The 18,303-nt window shown below is 45.6% G+C and overlaps 1 protein-coding gene across 1 annotated transcript; it reads right to left on the bottom strand.

The window, feature by feature from the left end:
- Positions 1-14,304: 14,304 nt before the first annotated feature.
- Positions 14,305-14,694, bottom strand: LOC147943857 (uncharacterized). The gene has a single exon (XM_087512394.1). The coding sequence runs from the start codon at positions 14,692-14,694 to the stop codon at positions 14,305-14,307; it is 390 nt and encodes a 129-aa protein (XP_087368520.1).
- Positions 14,695-18,303: the final 3,609 nt, after the last annotated feature.

Here is an 18,303-nt window from a genome sequence, read left to right as displayed (position 1 = left end):
TAAATATTTATATTATTTTTTTTAACCCGCAATACACTTCATGACCATTTATTTGTTATATTTAGTTTGTTTTGTTTAGTGTTTGAGATTCTATTTTTTATTTTTAATTATTATAACAAAACATAAGGGATCTCAATACATAATCATTAATTTTACGCTGTGATTAAGTCACAATTTTCTAATGATTTAATTATTTTATATAATCAACTTGATTTTATGTCAAATATTATAATATTAGTAGTGTTGATAAATAATTAAATGAGGATTTAACCCGTGTTAACACAAATTTAATAATATTTTATTAATTACAACATGTTCTCTTTATAATTCATCTACTATATAACCATATTATATAGTATTTTAGACTTTTTTAATTTTACATTTTCTTAATAATTAAAACTTTTATTAAGTTTATATATGTTAATTATAATATTTAAATAAATATCAATCGAAGTTTTTCTTACGTTAAGAATCAAAGCTCACAGGTATTGGAAAACAAAATGAGAATCAAATTGTTGTTTTCATTGTTTGCGAAGGATTCAGATATAGAATATCTTCAAAACACAACATAATGTGTGGTTAAATATATGATAGTTTCTATTTCCATATTTGATTACTTTTATTTTTTTAGTTGAAATGAAATGTAAAATATTTAGGAAACAAAATCTAGGGTAATGTTAGTTTTGGAAATTTTTTAGGGGTTAATGTTGTAAATAACTTTTTAAATAAACAAAACTAAAAAGGCATAACACAAAATGTACTTCAAAAATATTAATATAGATTCTTATCCCCTATATATTAATAGAAAAACACTCTTAAAAATACTGATGTGTCGCCGCCAGAGAGCTCGACACACATTTAACTATTTAGCCTTATTTAGATTTATTATTTACAACTATATGCCATTGTATTTGATAGAGAGCGGAAGCTTAATTAACGGACGAGAACGCAATATCTCCGGGAGAACTCGAATTCACGAACGCATCTTACTTAGAACATCGTAACTTGACGAATAAACAATAAGGATAGAGCCAAGATCATGAACGATATCGACGTGGTTTTGCAAGTCCTCCTTGTAGTGCTTGAACACAAGCTCTTAGGGTTGAGAGTCCTCCTCTCTAAGCTTTACACAAAGCTCTGGTAAAACTTCTTTATTCAATAATCAATAATTAACTTTACAATAATGAGTCACATCTCTTTAAATAAGAGGAAGATGATTAAAACCCTAACGGAAAGAAGAAGCAAACAAATACAAGCCCAAATATACATTAAGCCCACAAGAAACAAAACCTAAATAATGAATGAGCTCAAACGTGATGACCGTCACGTTTGCTTAGAGATGCGCTGCATCAGTCCCTCCGGATTAGAAAGATTCGATCCGAATCTGAAATCGTTTAAAGTACCTTTGTCGACCAGTTCATAATATTTTCGCGTAAGAATTTCATGGCGTTTCTTATTCCGCCGAAGCTTGCTAAAATGTTGTTGATGTAGAACCATAGTTGGTTCATAATGTCGTACATTTAGAACAAGCACCCAAAAGAGTAAAAACAGCTCCAGGTGATATGTTGTTAGCGGTGGAGAAACATAATTGGTGTCAAGTGAATGATAGCGGTGGAGAAACAGAGTTGGTACCAAGTGGGAACGTGCTATTCGCATGTTGAAAATCAGGTTGTGGCAACTTTTCCCAAATTAAAACGACATAGAACACCTTGCTTGGTTTGCAAGTAACGGTGTGCCTACACATAGTTGTCGTGCATGTATAGGAAAAAACCCATTGGGAACTATCCACACATTCAATTCTCTACTGAGAAACTTCACTGCGAAACTCAATTGACAAATCACGATGAGCAAATACAAACACCATACGATCCCAAGAGACCGTTGATACTTTGCTACCATTGTAGACAAGCTCCATGATATATTTCAAATGAAGTACAAAACACCCAAAACCAACAGCCCAACGTTGTAATGCAGACCAAAAATCAAACGTATTGATGTTACTAATATTTACGATCTCAATGACATCAAACACGAAAGGCATGTTGCGCTGAAAACGATCAGGTAACTGGCGGTGATGTCATTTTAGATCTTCATAAGTAACTTGGCAAAAGGATGTGGCTCTTATTGGGATTTCTTCTAAAATTTCCCAACTCGTACACTCTTTCTTTGAGACCAGAGACATGTTTTTCTCTTTTGTAGTTCTCATGTAGAATACATGGTAATCTTCTTCTGGCAATCCACCATGATGAAAAAACACAAAAGATTTTGAATACTCAATCACTTCAACTACAATTATCTCTCTCTCTTCTGCATAAGAATCATCAGAACAATTATTTTCCTCACTATCGATAAAAGAAAACAGAGTACTACAGAACTTGTTGCAGAGATCTATAAACTGTTCTTGAGTAAGGAAACACCACAAGAACCAAGGCTTCCTTGAATCTTGGACATGTTAACCAATGCAAATGGCGATGGTCGTAAGTGGATACCAAGCACCCACACGATTTGCACATCATCGACGGAAAAACCCAGACACAAGACTCCCCCATGATACTCCTTTCGCACAGCAAATAACAACCGAAACATTTTTCTTCCTTCCCATGTTTTCTCACGTGATGATAACACCACAATTGTGTTTTTGTGAATAAAAGATTCCACCATATGCTTCGTGTGTGTAAGCCATTTTCTAAAGAAAATAAAAAATCAATAAGATTAATTATGATCTCCACGTCTTTGCCATATACACAAGAAGAATTTGTCACTGAATATTTGTTTCGAATAGCCCACATCATTGAACTATATTCATGTGATTCTCCATCTTCTGGATATTTCTTATAGCTCACAGGTTTTAAAACTGCCCCAGTCTTTTGATATACTAATTACCAAGGAACAATGCAATAAGCTGCATGATTGATAGATCCAGTTTGATACCTCGTGAAAATAATCTCCCTACCATCTGAAGCTGTGACAACCCATCCCGTGGACTCCACTAGCCCACCGCTAGCTGTCCCAACGGACCATCCGTGGACCATGCTAGCCCTCCGCTAGCGGTCCCAACGGGTCCCAAGCTGGCTTTGCAGGGAATTGATCCTAACACCTCACCGTGGATATCCAAATCCACCATTAGGTTATTGGTGCATCAGGCATTCCTCGAACCCTGGTCCTCACCCTTTAACAACCTTCCAACAGGACAAACTGTCACCAATTGATTTTTTATGTGACAACATGTCCCACAAACCCCACTAGCTCACCGCTAGCTGCCCCAATGAACTGTCCATGGATCCTGCTAGCCCACTGCTAGCCGTCCTAACCCCAAGCTGGCCTTGCAGGGCATCGATCCTAACCCCTCATTGTGGATATCCAAATCCACCAGTAGCTTATTGGTGCGTCAAGCGTTCCTCGAACTCTATTCCTCACCCTTTAACAACCTTCCCACAAGACAAGCTGTCACCAATTGATCTGCAGCTCCTACAACGATCCCATCTACAAATCTCTACATGAACAGCCTCAAATCTCCAGAAATCACCAAGAACACTCAAGAACACTTAGGAAACTTTTCTCTCAAAAGCGGATAAACACGGCTAATGAGATCAAAACTCGAGTTAAGGGTTTTCCTAACCCAAAACGCAGTGTTTAACTTAACTCATCCACAGAAAAACCAACCTTGCATCGACCGATGCAATCCCTAAACCGGGATTTTGGTTCGCGGATGTTACAATTCTCCCCCACCAACATAGATTCGTCCTCGAATCTCGAACAACCATCAGCCAAGGACTCCCGTGCTACCGTCTCCACGGCCCGCACTCGTCTGACCGATCTACGTAAAGTAACCTCTAGGCGATAGAATCACACTCCAGGCATTATTTGCTCTCGACTTTTGGACTTTCCTTTACTCATAGGTCTCGACCTTGAGTTTTTGTTGGCTCCTCATCAGGCCTAAGCATGCATGCCATAATGTTGGCTTCTCATCGGGCATAAGCCCGCATGCTATATAAAAGGAAGTCGATATACCAACCATACTCCCAAGCCACAAAGTCTCAGCATATGGTAGTACTAGGAGAACCAAAGTCCCCCAAGAGTCGCGACAAAACAATTCTGAACATGTTTGAGTCCTGTCCCTATCCAGGTTTCCTTCCCGTGGCTCGTGTAAAACATTACAATGTCCTACCAACAACATATCCCCTCACTGGAATACCTCATGACCACACAAGGATCATAAAAATGCCACAAGGGCCGCCACGAAGGCCAAACAAATGTCCTAAACAGGACCGCCACCAAAGCCAAACAAATGTCCTAAACAGGACCGCCACCATGGCCAAACAAATGTCCAAAACAGGACCGCCACAAAGGCCAAACAAATGTCCTCAAAAGGACCGCCACCAAGGCCACTCGTCCCGAAGGACCGTCACAAAGACCATACATCCCGAAGGATTGCCTCAACAGGCACATCTGGCTAAACAGCCCGCCACAAAGGCCACACAATTGGCTAAACAGCCCACCACAAAGGCAACACATCTGGCTAAACAAGCCGACACAAAGGCCACACATCTGGCTAAACAGCCCGCCACAAAGGCCACTCAACTGGAAAGACCATACATCCCGAAGGATCGCCTCAACAGGCACATCTGGCTAAACAGCCCGCCACAAAGGCCACACAATTGGCTAAGCAGCCCACCACAAAGGCCACACATCTGGCTAAACAGGCCGACACAAAGGCCACACATCTGGCTAAACAGCCCGCCACAAAGGCCACACATCTGGCTAAACAGCCCGCCACAAAGGCCACTCAACTGGCTAAACAGCCCGCCACAAAGGCCACACAATGTCCCAAAAGACTGCCACACACGGGCAAAATGACTCAAAAGTCCGCCACAAAAACCCCCACAATGTCTCAAAAGACCGCCACACACGGGCACGAGGACTCAAAAGTCTGCCACGAAGGCCACACAATGTCTCAAAAGACCACCACACACGGGCACAATGACTCTAAAATCCTCCACGAAGGCCACACAAGCTCCTCCAAGGCTCACAACCACTAAAAATGGACAAATTCTAACTCCCATAAAACTTTCGATTTTTAGAACTTTCCCCTTTTTTGGAAACTTTCCACTTTTAGAAACTTCTATTTCAGGAAACTTTCCTTCAAACCATCATAGTCCTAAGGACTCTCTTCAAAGGAATCTTCTTCTTCTTCCGAAGTTCCTTGATCCTCCTCCCGAGAACCCCCACTGGTCTCGCCCCAAAGTCATGTTAGGCTCAAGATCTTAGCCAACAGCCGATCATCCTCACAGAGACTCTTCCGCAACATCGACATATGAAACACCTTGTGGAACGCACGCATATCCTCAGGAAACTCCAGCCTATATGCTACCGGTCCCACCCACTCAATCACTCTGAACGGACACATAAACCTCAGACTCAACTTAGTCTCTGTCAATGACCTGTTCGGACCCTGCAACATGGCCATCTTGAGATACACTCTGTCTCCTACCTGAAACTCAAGATCTCTCCTCCTCCTATCAGCATAACTCCTCTGCCGATTTTGAGCTTCCTTCATGTTTAGCTTGAGAACCCGAATCTTCTCTGAGGTCTCCTGAACAAAATCCGCCCCGAACATGCTCCTCTCCCCCACCTGAGTCCAGCATAACGCCTCATAAGGAGCCATCTTAATACTCGCCTGATAACTGTTGTTTTAAGCAAACTTTACCATGTTCAGGTGATCTGCCTAAAGGCCACCCCAATCCAACACACACATCCTCAGCAAATCCTCCAGCGTCTGGATCGTCCTCTCTGACTGTCCATTTGTCTGGGCATGATAAGTTGTACTCATATGCACCTTAGTGCCCATCTCTGCCTGAAATACCTTCCAGAATACCGACGTGAACCTAGAATCCCTGTCAGGCACGATACTCGCTGGCACCCCATGCAATCAGACTATCTCTCTCACATACTCCTTAGCCAAGACGGCTGCTCCATCAGTCTTCTTAATGGCCAGAAAATGTGCTGACTTAGTTAACCGGTCTACAATGACCCAAATAGCATCAAAAGTCCGAGACACTGGCAATCCTACCACGAAATCCATTGTGATCATATCCCACTTCCACTCATGAATGGGTAGACTCTTCAGTAACCTGCCAGGAACCTGATGCTCAGCCTTCACTAGCTGACACACAACGCACCTCGCAATCCAACTAGCTACATCCTTCTTCATCCCGACCCAGTGATAGTACCTCTTGAGATCACGGTACATCTTAGTCGCTCATGGATGAATAGAAAACTTGCTCACATGAGCCTCTCTCAGGATCTTCTGCCTCAACTCTTCATCCTTGGGCACACAAACCCAATCGAGCACCACGATAGTTCCATTATCTGAGACCTGATACTCTTAATCCACGTCCTTTGAGGCATTCACCAGCCCCAAATCCTTCTCCTGAGCCAACCGCACCCTACTCAGCAGGTCTGCTCTATCAACCACCTCCAAACCCAACGGTTCCTGAGACACAACACATAGCCTCAAAGCATTGATCTATCCTACCAGAGACTCCAACTCCTGCTCAGGCAAAGCAAACACTGGCGTAGTAGTCAACATCTCCTTCAGGCTTGCAAAACCCTCCACTCACTCCTGTGACCAAACAAAAGGAACATCCTCCCCTATCAACTTAGTCATCGGACGTGCCTTGCTTACAAAACCCAGCACAACTCTCTTGTAATAACCTGCCAACCCAAGAAAGCTCCTAATCTCTATGGCATTCTACGGCCTAGCCCAATCTTTGATAGCCTAAATCTTCTCCGGATATATACAGAAACTCCCTCAGCATAAACAGTGTGACTCAGAAATCCTATCTCCCGCTGCCATAAACTACAATTGCTCAACTTAGCAAACAACTTCTATTCCCGCAGCTTTCCAGAATTACCCTCAAATGCACTTCATGCTCCTCTGGACTCTTAGAATAGACCAGGATGTCGTCGATGAAGATGATGACAGACACGTCCAGAAACTCCTGAAATACACTGTTCATCAACCTCATAAACGCTGCTGGCGTGTTAGTCAACCTAAAAAGGCATCACCACGATCTCGTAAACCCACACCTCGTCTTTCTACTTGACAACCACACCGACGCACCCACAGTGAAGTGATAAGACGAATGAATCTCCTGCTCAGTTGATCCTCTAGCTGCGTCTCCAGCTCTACTAGACAACTAACTAAGTATGCCGACATCAACTCACCGCCACCTGAATATCAACCTTCTTGTTCGTCCAAGAATCTCTTGTAACCTGCCTCTTAGGGAAACTTCCACAAGATAGCTTATTCCAAAAATGGCTTTTTTACTTGGCAATCCTCCACAGAAAATCATCAATACCAGCGTAAACAAACAAACAAGTACCATACGTTTGCATATTCTAATTCTCCCCGTCAGATGCTTTGCAAGCCACCAACTCAACCCACTTGACTGGTTTTCCCCCAGCAAGCCTACCAAAACCTTGAATCTCGCAACCCTGTCCATCTCCAATGAACTCCATCCACCTGCGTTGTAACGATTAGTTTATCCTGCCATGAAGGCTTCTCGTGAATCTTATGTACCTGGCAACCATGCCCTTGCCAGCTCATACCTACTGCAGCTTCCCTTCCCGGGACTCTAGCACCACCGGCCACACAGTCCTGGCACATCAGCCAAACATTCATGACCGAACCTGATGCGAGCACCGGCCGTCACGCGGTACGGACAGAAAATATCGTCTTCGGGTCGCTTAGGCTGGAGACAACTTTCCTCGGGCCAAACTTTGTAGAATGGTTATAGAGGATAAACAAACGGTTGAAACGAGTTTTGGTGGAAAACAAGCGAGTGGAACGCGCGATCGACAATAGTCATGTCGTCGGTTGTACGAACGGTCCGTTGCGGTAGTGGTACGGATCGGCCGTCGACGTTGGGAAGCGGCTAGCAAACCAAATGATGGTTCTACTAGGAGGAATGGAAGCGAGGATGGATTGAAAGACGACACACGAGTGTTGGCTCTACTCGCGATACGGTCGGACTAGAAGATGGCGAACCCGGTTCGAGATCGTTTAGGGTTTCTGGATACTTATTCCCAGACTAGGTCTAAAGAGAGAAGTGAGACAAGAAACAAAGATTCGCTCTTTGGAAAAGTAAGAGAGGGTTTAAATAGTGTGAGGGTTTAGAGGAGACTAGGGACATGCTGACTCGCTATGGTCCGCACACGTTTGCCCTTGACGTGTCTCCTTTGATGGATAACACGTCGCCCTTCTAAGTGGTTTAAACAGAACCACACACGTCACACTACTTAACGTTACAAAAGAAAGTTCAAAACGCAAAGCTTTAAGTAAAAGTTCAAAACGCAAAGCTTTAAGTTCAAAACGCAAAGCTTCAAAACGCAAAGCTTTAAGTAAAAGATAACACGTCTTAGGCTTTGATGCGGGAACCACGTCATTGGCTTCAAAACGCGGAGGTTTGCGTTAGGACTCGTCGCCTCATTAAAAATTTCTCTGGTAAACCTCGTGGGAAAAACCCAGAGTAAGGAAAAAGAGTACGAGTCATGATCCTAACGACTTGGTCGCCTTCATCCTTGGGTAAGGATGAAGGCCGTGCGAACGGTCTCCACTTGCACTGCCTTGGCTGGGTCATCTCCTTGAACAAAGGCTTGCACGAACCGGGTTATCTTCTGTCTTGCGGGCTTTGACGAGCTCTTTGATCGCGTAGTGGCTCCTGGAGTGATCCTCGGTACGTTGGCCGGTTGTTGTCCCGCGGGTGATGCAAGTGTCTCGGAGGCATCCTAGGGGTCCTTGTCCGGTACGAGCATTCGTGGTCGCGTGTCCGGTCCCGTACTCACATCATTCCCTCCCCCTTGAAAAGGTTTTGTCCCCAAAACTTCTTCGTCATCACCTGCGTCAAACGGAACAAGATCAGTAACGTTGAATGAGGTCAAGGTATTATACTAACCTGGCAGTTCAAGGCGGTAGGCGTTGTCGTTGATCTTCTCGATGACTCGGAAGGGTCACCACGCGGGCTAAGCTTGTCCTTCCTCTTTTGTGCGAACCGCTCCGGGTTTAGGTGCAACCAAACCCAATCTCCCTGCTTGAAAAGCATAGGTTTGCGTCTGCGGTTCAAGAAACGTGCGTATTGTTCGGTCTTTCTCTCGATGTTCGCTCGAACCTCCTCATGAAGCTTCTTGACCAGTTCAGCTCTTGCGGCTCCGTCTTGACTCTCGACCTCGTCCGATGGTAATGGTAAAAGATCCATCGGTGTAAGAGGTTTAAATCCGTAAGCGACCTCGAACAGCGATTTCTTGGTGGCTGAGTGAACGGCTTGATTGTATGCGAACTCGATGAGTGGGACGCACTCTAGCCATGTTCCTTTGTTGATTGCGATCGCTTTTCGAAGTAAGGCTCCAATAGATTGGTTCACGACTTTGGTCTGGCCGTCAGTTTGCGGGTGTGCGGTGGTGGAGTACAGCAGTTTGGTGCCAAGCTTCTTCAATAAGGTCCGCTAGAAATGGCCAAGGAACTTCGGGTCACGATCAGAAGTAATGGTCCGTGGTAAACCATAGAGTCGGACCACTTGACGGAAGAACAGGTTGGCCAATTGCACTGTGTCGTGGTTCTTGTTACACGGAATGAAATGTCCCATCTTGGAGAACCGATCTACCACGACGATCAAACTGTCATTCTTGTGTAATGGTGGCAAACCAAGGATAAAATCCATCGATAGGTCGATCCAAGGTCCAGTCAACACCAGCAGTGGTGTGTACAGGCCGTGCGGGTGGGTAGTTGAATAGAGCCGGTGGGAATGCAAAGACGTCGGCCCCAGAAGAGATAGCCATCATAAACATAGAACTCTGTGAATACGCCCTTGCCGTGATTCTTGAAACAATCTCCAAACTCGGCGTCATTAGCATATGCTTCTTTGATGCTCTCGAACCCCAACACTTTAGCCTCCATGGTGGTGATCAGGGTGTGTCTTCGTGACACAGCATCGGCGACGATGTTTTCTTTGCCCTTCTTGTACTTGATCACATAGGGGAATGACTTAATGAACTCCAGCCATTTAGCGTGTCTCCTCTTGAGATTGGTCTGGCTGCACAAATATTTCAAGATCTCGTGATCCGTGTGAATCACAAACTTTCGGGCCAAAAGATAGTGCTGCCAGATCTCCATGGCACGAACTAAAGCGTAGAGCTCCTTATCGTATGTAGGATAGTTGAGGGTGGTGCCGCTGAGCTTCTCGCTGAAATAGGCCATCGGTTTGCCTCCTTGTGTGAGAACCGTTCCAATGCCTACGTCGGACGCGTCACACTCTACATCAAAAGTTTTGTTGAAGTCGGGTAAGACGAGTAGGGGACCTTGAGTGAGACGCCGTTTAAGCTCCTTGAATGCTCGTTCTTGGTCCTCCTCCCATTTGAACTCCTGGTTCTTCTTGATCACCGCGGTAAGTGGCGCCGCGATCGTACTAAAGTCTTTCACGAACCGGCGGTAGAAACTGGCGAGACCGTGAAAGGATTGGACGTGTGAAACACTGGTAGGCGTGGGCCACTCCTTGATGGCTCGAATCTTCTCTCCGTCCACCTCGAGTCCCTGTTCACTAACAATAGAACCTAGGAAGACTAGTTCATTAGCAGCAAAAACACACTTTTTCAAGTTAGCGTACAATTGCTCTTCACGGAGAGTGTTTAAAACATATTCGAGATGCATGACATGATCAGATAGGCAGGAAATATAAACAAGAATATCATCAAAATAAACCACAAAAAACTTGTTTATATAAGCTCTCAAAACATGGTTCATCAATCGCATGAAGGTAGAAGTTGCATTATATAAACCGAATGGCATTACCAACCATTTGTACAAACCTTGCTTTGTTTTGAATGCGGCTTTCCATTTGTCCCCTTCCTTCATTCTCACTTGGTGGTACCCGCTTTTGAGGTCGATCTTTCAGAAAATGCTCGAACCGCTCAACTCGTCTATCATGTCGTCTAGCCTCGGTATAGGGTGCCAGTATTTGATCGTGATGTTGTTCACGGCCCGACAATCGACGCACATACGCCAGGTTCCATCTTTCTTCGGTACAAGTAGGACAGGAACGGCACACGGACTGAGGCTCTCTCGAACATAGCCTTGGGACATGAGTTTGGTCACTTGTCGCTCTAACTCCTTGGCTTCTTCGGGGTTGGCTCGGTACGCAGGACGGTTCGGTAATTGGGCTCCAGGAACTAGATCGATCTAATGTTTGATGCTACAGATCGGTGGTCATCCTTCGGGAAGCTCGTCCGGGAACACGTCCGCAAAACATCGAAGAACGTCTCGGATAACGTCCGGTAGTGCGTCCATCGAACCTTCGAGCCCTTCAACCAACAAATCTCTAAAACCCATCAATAAGACTTGGTTGGAGTCCTTAAAGGACCTTCTAACATCACTAGATTGAATTAGAAAGTTCATTTTAGGGTCTGAATCCTTAGAAGTTTAGATTGCATTTCGCGAACTTGTATTGGCGTCAAAGGCTTTAAACTGATATGTTTGTTATCGTGTACAAACGTATACTGGTTCGTGCGGCCGAAATGCTAGGTTCCCTTATCAAACTGCCAAGGCCTCCGTAATAAAAGATGGCTAGCTTGCATCGATATTATGTCGCATAGGACTTGATCCTTATATGGGCCGACACTGAATGAGACAAGGACTTGGTCCTTTACTTTGATCACGGTCTTATCATCTAACCACTTGAGTTTATAGGATCGGGGGTGGCATGTGGTGGGCAGATAAAGTTTCTTGACCATATAAGAGCTTGCAACATTCGTGCAAGAGCCCCATCAATGATCAAGCCACACACCTTCCATCTTACCGTGCAACACATGTGAAAAATGTTGTCACGCTGGTTTGCGTCGTTGGTATCCACGTTGACGTTGAGAATACGTCTGATCATCAGGAGTTCTCCGACCTCCGGTTCAGCTACGGCCTCCTCTAGTTTCGCATCGGCTTGATCGTTCTTTTCGGCTGCCTCTCCTTCGGACTCGAGCTCTTCGGACTCAGTAATGATCATGTTGTGATCGTTCGGACACTCTCGTGCATAATGGCCTCGGCCTTGGCACTTGTAACAAATAATGTCCCGGCTTCGAACGTCGTTGCTTGTCCTTTATGGATCTGTCGGTTGTCATTGGTCGGCTCCTTAGATTTAAACCTCGAGTCAACATTGGCCGTTTTCGACCTATCTTGTGGCCGATTGGAGGTTGAGGCGTTTGGCGACCAGTTAGGCACTCTTTGAGTTCTGGTGCGACTTGTAGCGGTGACCTTCTTCTTGATTTGAGCTTCAATTTGTGCCGCTAGGTGCGGTAGTTCTTCGAAACCTTGGTAAGGCTGTCATTCAACCTTTTGCGCGATTCAGTCTTGTACGCCGTCGAGGAACTGCGCCATGAGGGACTTGTAAGACCCCGACCCTAAAAACCCATACTCGGACCAAAACAGGCCGATAAAAAATTTTCTAGGGCCGACAAATTCTATGCAATATTTTAACAAGTACATCACCGAATATGAATAACGGGTAATATCACTTAAAACTTGCGAATTCATTAAATAAAAGTGGTTCAATTCAAGCGAAATAACAACTGTCTCATGCATGAGGAATAACGAAAACTAATAAAAATAATGCCATGATTATTTCTACCCAAAGTCACCATCCTCCTTCCTCCCTTGCCTTCGTCAGACGAGCTGGTCAGCCATTAAAGTCCCGATCATCGGACCTATCTTTTCCTGCGTCCATAAAAGGAGGCGTAAGCAAACAAAGTTTACTTAGTGGAGCGGTCATCCCGTCTCACTAGGCTCAGTTCAACGATCTCAAACTAACACAGGGTATATTCAAACCAAGTCACGCAATTCAATCAAATACCATGGATAGTCGCCTAAATCGCTTAGACCAACCATCATTCATATTGCAATAGAAACCATAACCATAAAGACAAGCAATCAACAAGACTAAATAAACAACGGGTCAAGAGAATCAACCATGGAACTCAGCCACAGTCACGCACTCACCTTCGGTATCGACCTAAGGTGTTGATCTCTCGGTTTCTATGCTCGGATCTGATCCCCGCTTCTACACGGACAGATCGATACCATTAGTATCCGAGATATATTCCATAACCATCGACGGATCAAGGTGGAAGAACACTTACCGTTCTTCTCGACTCTGGACTTTAGGATCTCTCTCGGTTTAAGCTCGATGGAAACTCTCCTCTTTCTCTCTTGCGGCGGCTCTCGGATTCTTATGCAAAACTAGGGAAATTCCTAAGGGTTTTTATCCCTTATATAGGATCCACGAACCGCCCTAAGTTACCTTAGAATGATAAGTCTCACCGCCCATAACTTCCCATAATTCTCGCATCTATCCTTATCCGATCACCTTTCCATTACCGCGAGATTCCATTTCTCTCGGGTTTCCTTACCCGTGAGTCGGCTTAAATCTCCGCGAGATATCAACTCCTTTTAGCCCTCTATCGGCCCATCGGCCCGGTCCATCGATCGCCGATGCAACCATTTACGGATAGTTCACTTCACTATCACTATCACTTCACTATCACTATCACTATACTATCACTATCACTATCACTATCACTATCACTAGGACTTTCATTCCTATTTTACACGGACTGTCTCTCGGACTAAGTACCAAAACCTCTCACCACTTTCTTCGACAATTTACAGACCCATTTCTTCTGAACCGAAGATCCCCAATTTTAATCCAGAAACTTACAAGCCTGAATGATCTGACCACTGTAAACTTGGGATTCCATTTCTTCAATTCAAACGTCTGTTCACTACTTCGGTAGTCTCGGACTCTCCATTTCCATACCCAATTCCCATAACTTATCGGGTTCTAACGTCGGACTCTATCGTCGCTGGCTACCGCATTTTATCGTCCATCCCCGATACCAAGTATCGGCAACTCTCGGTAATCCTCGATACCAAGTATCGGCAACTCTCGGCAAATCCTCGATACCAAGTATCAGCATTCCTCGGCACTGGTTACCGGTATTCCTCGACACTAAGTATCGGTATCTCTCGGCTTTAGTTCTCGGTAACTCTCGATACTGACTCTCGGTCTTTCTCGGTACCGTTTCTCGGTCTTTTTCGGCACTCTCGGCACTGATTTCTCGGCTCTCTCGGCACTGATTTCTTGGCACTCTCGGCACTGATTTCTCGGCACTCTTGGCACTGATTTCTCGGCACTCTCGGCACTGATTCCTCGGCAACTCTTGGTAATTCCGTTATCGAGGTTCCGGGTCGTTACATTTCTCCCCTACTTAGGACTGATTCGTCCTCGAATCTTTGCTTTCCTTAAGAGGAATCTCTCTCTTATCGAACCACTTCTTGAAGTTCACTTTCATAACTTCCTCCGGTTCCCAAGTCGTCTCCTCTATCCCTTCACAATCCCATACGACTTGTATTAGCTTCGTCTTCTTCTTCTTATGCGGACCTCTCATCTTCGTACCAGTTATCCGAACTGGCCAACCGATGATGGTCATATTTACCTGGAGGTCGGGTGGGGGTTCGGAGATCACATTCTCCCGTCCCGTGATGTAGTTCCTTAAGATCGACACGTGAAACACCGGATGAAAAGCTGACATAGCCGGAGGTAACTCCAACTTGTAGGCCATCGGACCAATCCTTTCCAGGATTCGGTACGGTCCCATGTATCTAGGTGTCAACTTAGTGTTCAGTGCTACCCGATCCTTACCTTTATAAGTCACCGTTTAGAGATAAACAATATCTCCAACTTGAAACTCCAACTCTCTTTGGCGCTTATCCGCATAACTTTTCTGTCTACCTTGGGCTTCTTTCATTTTTAGCTTCAAGATCTTAATCTTCTCGGTGGTCTCGTCCACAAAGTCTCGACCATACACACTCCGCTCCCCTACTTGTGTCCAGCACAAGGGTGTTCTGCAAAGTCGACCGTATAAAGCCTCGTACAGTGACATGCCTATACTAGCGTGGAAGCTATTGTTGTAGGAAAATTCTGCTAACGGCAGATGCCTTACCCAGTTATCTCCCCAATCCAAGACACTTGCTCGCAAAAGATCCTCGAGCGTCCGTATGGTACGCTCGGACTGCCTGTCCGTTTGTGCATGGTTGGCCGTACTCATATCCATACGCGTCCCAAAACGCTTTTGTAAGGCCTTCCATATCCCCGAAGTAAACTTCGAGTCTCTATCCGATACTATGCTCGCTGGAACACCATGCAGTCTTACTATCTCTTGTACGTACACCTCGGCCAATTTCTCGGCCCCGTCCTTTTTGTTGATGGCCAAGAAGTGTGCCGATTTGGTCAGTCGGTCCACGACTACCCATATGACGTCCTTCTTATCGCACGGCGGCAAGCTCGTGACAAAATCCATGGTTATCATGTCCCATTTCCACTCGGGTATCAGTAAATTTTGTAACAAACCGCCCGGGACCTGATTTTCTGCCTTAACTCTCTGACATGTTGGACAAGCTGCGACTCATTCTGCCACATCTCTCTTCATGCCCAACACATGATAATACCTCTTCAAGTCTTGGTACATTTTGGTGGATCCAGGATGGATTGCTAACTGAGACTGATGCGCCTCCCTAAGGATTTCGGTACGTAGATCCTTATCCGTAGAAACGCACACTCGTCCCTTAACCAAAATGGTACCGTTATTCGCTGTCTCATACTCGGTTCCATCCACCTTGGACAACCATATAAGCTCTGCATATTTCTCCTGTGCTAACTGTACCCTCGTTAGCAAGTCTGCTTGGTTTGCGGCCCCAAGGCCTAATGGCTCCAACTGTTCTGTCAATGCATTCAACCGCAAGGTTTTGATCATACCAACTAAGTTCTCAACTTCTTTCTCAGCACTGATAGCCAACCCTCTCCTACTCAAGGCGTCCGCTACTAAGTTGGCTTTATCCGGATGGTAACTGATCTCCAGGTCGTAGTCCGCGACTAACTCCATCCATCTTCGCTGCCGTAGGTTCAGTTCCGACTGAGTAAAGATGTATTGTAAGCTCTTATGATCCGTGTATATTTGCACCTTACCACCATACAAGTAGGACCTCCAAATCTTTAGTGCAAATACTACAGCCGCCATCTCCAAATCATGGGTTGGGTAATTCGCTTCATGCTTCCTCAATTGTCTAGAAGCATAAGCTATCACCTTCCCGTTCTGCATAAGTACACATCCCAATCCTCGACCAGGCGTGTCCGTGTACACTACATACGGCTCATCCGGTTCCGGTAGTGCCAACACCGGTGTACTAGTTAGCATGTCCTTAAGTTTCGAGAAACTCTTTTCACATTCAGCCGACCATACATACGGTACGTCCTTCCCCGTTAGCTTGGTCAGCGGTTGTGCCATACTTGCGAAACCTTTTACAAATCGTCGATAGTATCCGACCTGACCTAGGAAGCTTCTGATTTCCAAGGCGTTTCGCGGTCTAGGCCATTCTGCTATGGACCGAATCTTTTCCTTATCTACGGACACTCCCTTGTCCGAAACTACGTGTCCTAAGAAACCGATCGCTCGCTTCCAAAAGCTGCACTTGCTCAGTTTGGCGAAAAGCTTATGCTCCTTTAGCCTTTCTAATACTTTCCTCAAATGCGCTGCATGCTCATCTTTGCTCTTCGAGTAAACCAAAATGTCGTCTGTGAACACAATCACAAACTCGTCCAGGTACTCTCGGAAAACATTGTTCATGAGCTTCATGAATGCTGCTGGGGCGTTGGTTAACCCAAACGGCATGACCACAAACTCGTAATGGCCGTACCTTGTCCTAAAGGCTGTCTTCCGAAATGTCGGACTCCTCTATAGGGATTTGGTGATATCCCGAAGCCAAATCAATCTTCGAGAAATATGTGGCTCCTCGAAGTTGATCTAACAACTCGTCGATCCTCGGTAAAGGATACCGGTTCTTCACCGTAACCTTATTCAATCCTCGGTAGTCGATGCAAAGTCGAAAGGTACCGTCCTTCTTCTTTACAAAGAGTACCGGCGCACCCCATGGTGAGCTACTCGGTCTCACAAATCCCTTCTCCATCAACTCTCCTAGTTGCTTCTTTAACTCGGCCATTTCCGCCGGTGCCATACGATACGGAGCTTTCGATATCGGAGCCGTACCAGGTTCTAACTCAATAGTGAACGGATCTGACCGTGATGGTGGTAACCCGGACAAGGGTTCGAATACGCTCCCAAACTCCCGTACCACTGGTATCTCTGATAGTTCTGCACCCGTACCTGCTTCCTCTATCATGATCGAAGCCAAGTTAGCTTCACACCCATTACTGATCAACTGTTTGGCCTGCGTCGCCGAGACTAACAAGTTCCCCGGCAATGGCCTGATGCCCTGATATACTACCAGTTTCAAACAATACTCGCCCGTGATAGCAGTCCAAGTGAGCTCGGTGCTTGCTTAGCCAGTCCATGCCCAATATCACGTCGTGTGCCATTACTCGACATATGACTAAGTCTGCCGGCATATCCATACCGCATACCATGACAGAGATGTTACGCACCACTCCGTACGTAAACATCACTTGACCGCCCACTGCCTGTACTAAACCAAAATGATCTCCGGGTTCCTTCCGAAAACCACCTTTCCCAATCATATCCGGACTCACAAAACAATGCGTAGCCCCGGGTTCAAACATCACATGAGTTTCACGCCGCCCATGAGTAAAGTCCCTACACAATTCTACTTGCTAAAAACCTACCCACACACAAACAAACACACGCACACACACACACACAATATTCATGCAAGAAATTCACTAAGGTGAGTATTTAACTTACCAGTGATCTGCTGTGAAGTGCTCGCTTCCACCTGCCCGTCCGCGATCGAATACACCCTAGGCATAATCACCGGCTATTTCGGCGTTGGTGGCGGCAGCACCTCGCTGGCCCGTTTCTGGCCTTGCGTTCCCAATTGCGGACAGTCTGGCCTAATGTGACCCGGCTGCCCACATTGGTAACACACTCGTGTGTCGCTCCCCTTCTTCGGACAGCTGCTTTCCATGTGACCCTTCTCACCGCAATTGAAACAAGTGCCCATCAACTATCGGCACTGCCCCGAGTGTCTCTTACGGCAAGTCAGACAAAGGCGCACACTGCCCTTACCCGTAGGTTTCCGACTCCCAGTGTTCTTACTCCCATTTCCCGGTTCAGTTTTCAATATCGGCGCCTGCTGCACCGCGATTCCTCCAGGGTTCTGCCGAGCTTCCTCAGCCAGTCCGTCCTCCAACATGCCCGCCTTCTCCACCAGCTCAGCAAGACTCCCGAAGTTTC

The sequence above is a fragment of the Camelina sativa genome, chromosome 5, assembly GCF_030686135.1.
Source record: "Camelina sativa cultivar CO46 ecotype springtype chromosome 5, ASM3068613v1".
NCBI lineage: Eukaryota > Viridiplantae > Streptophyta > Magnoliopsida > Brassicales > Brassicaceae > Camelina > Camelina sativa.
The sequence above is the reverse complement of the archived record's forward strand: the minus strand, read 5'-3'. Positions and strand labels throughout refer to the sequence as shown.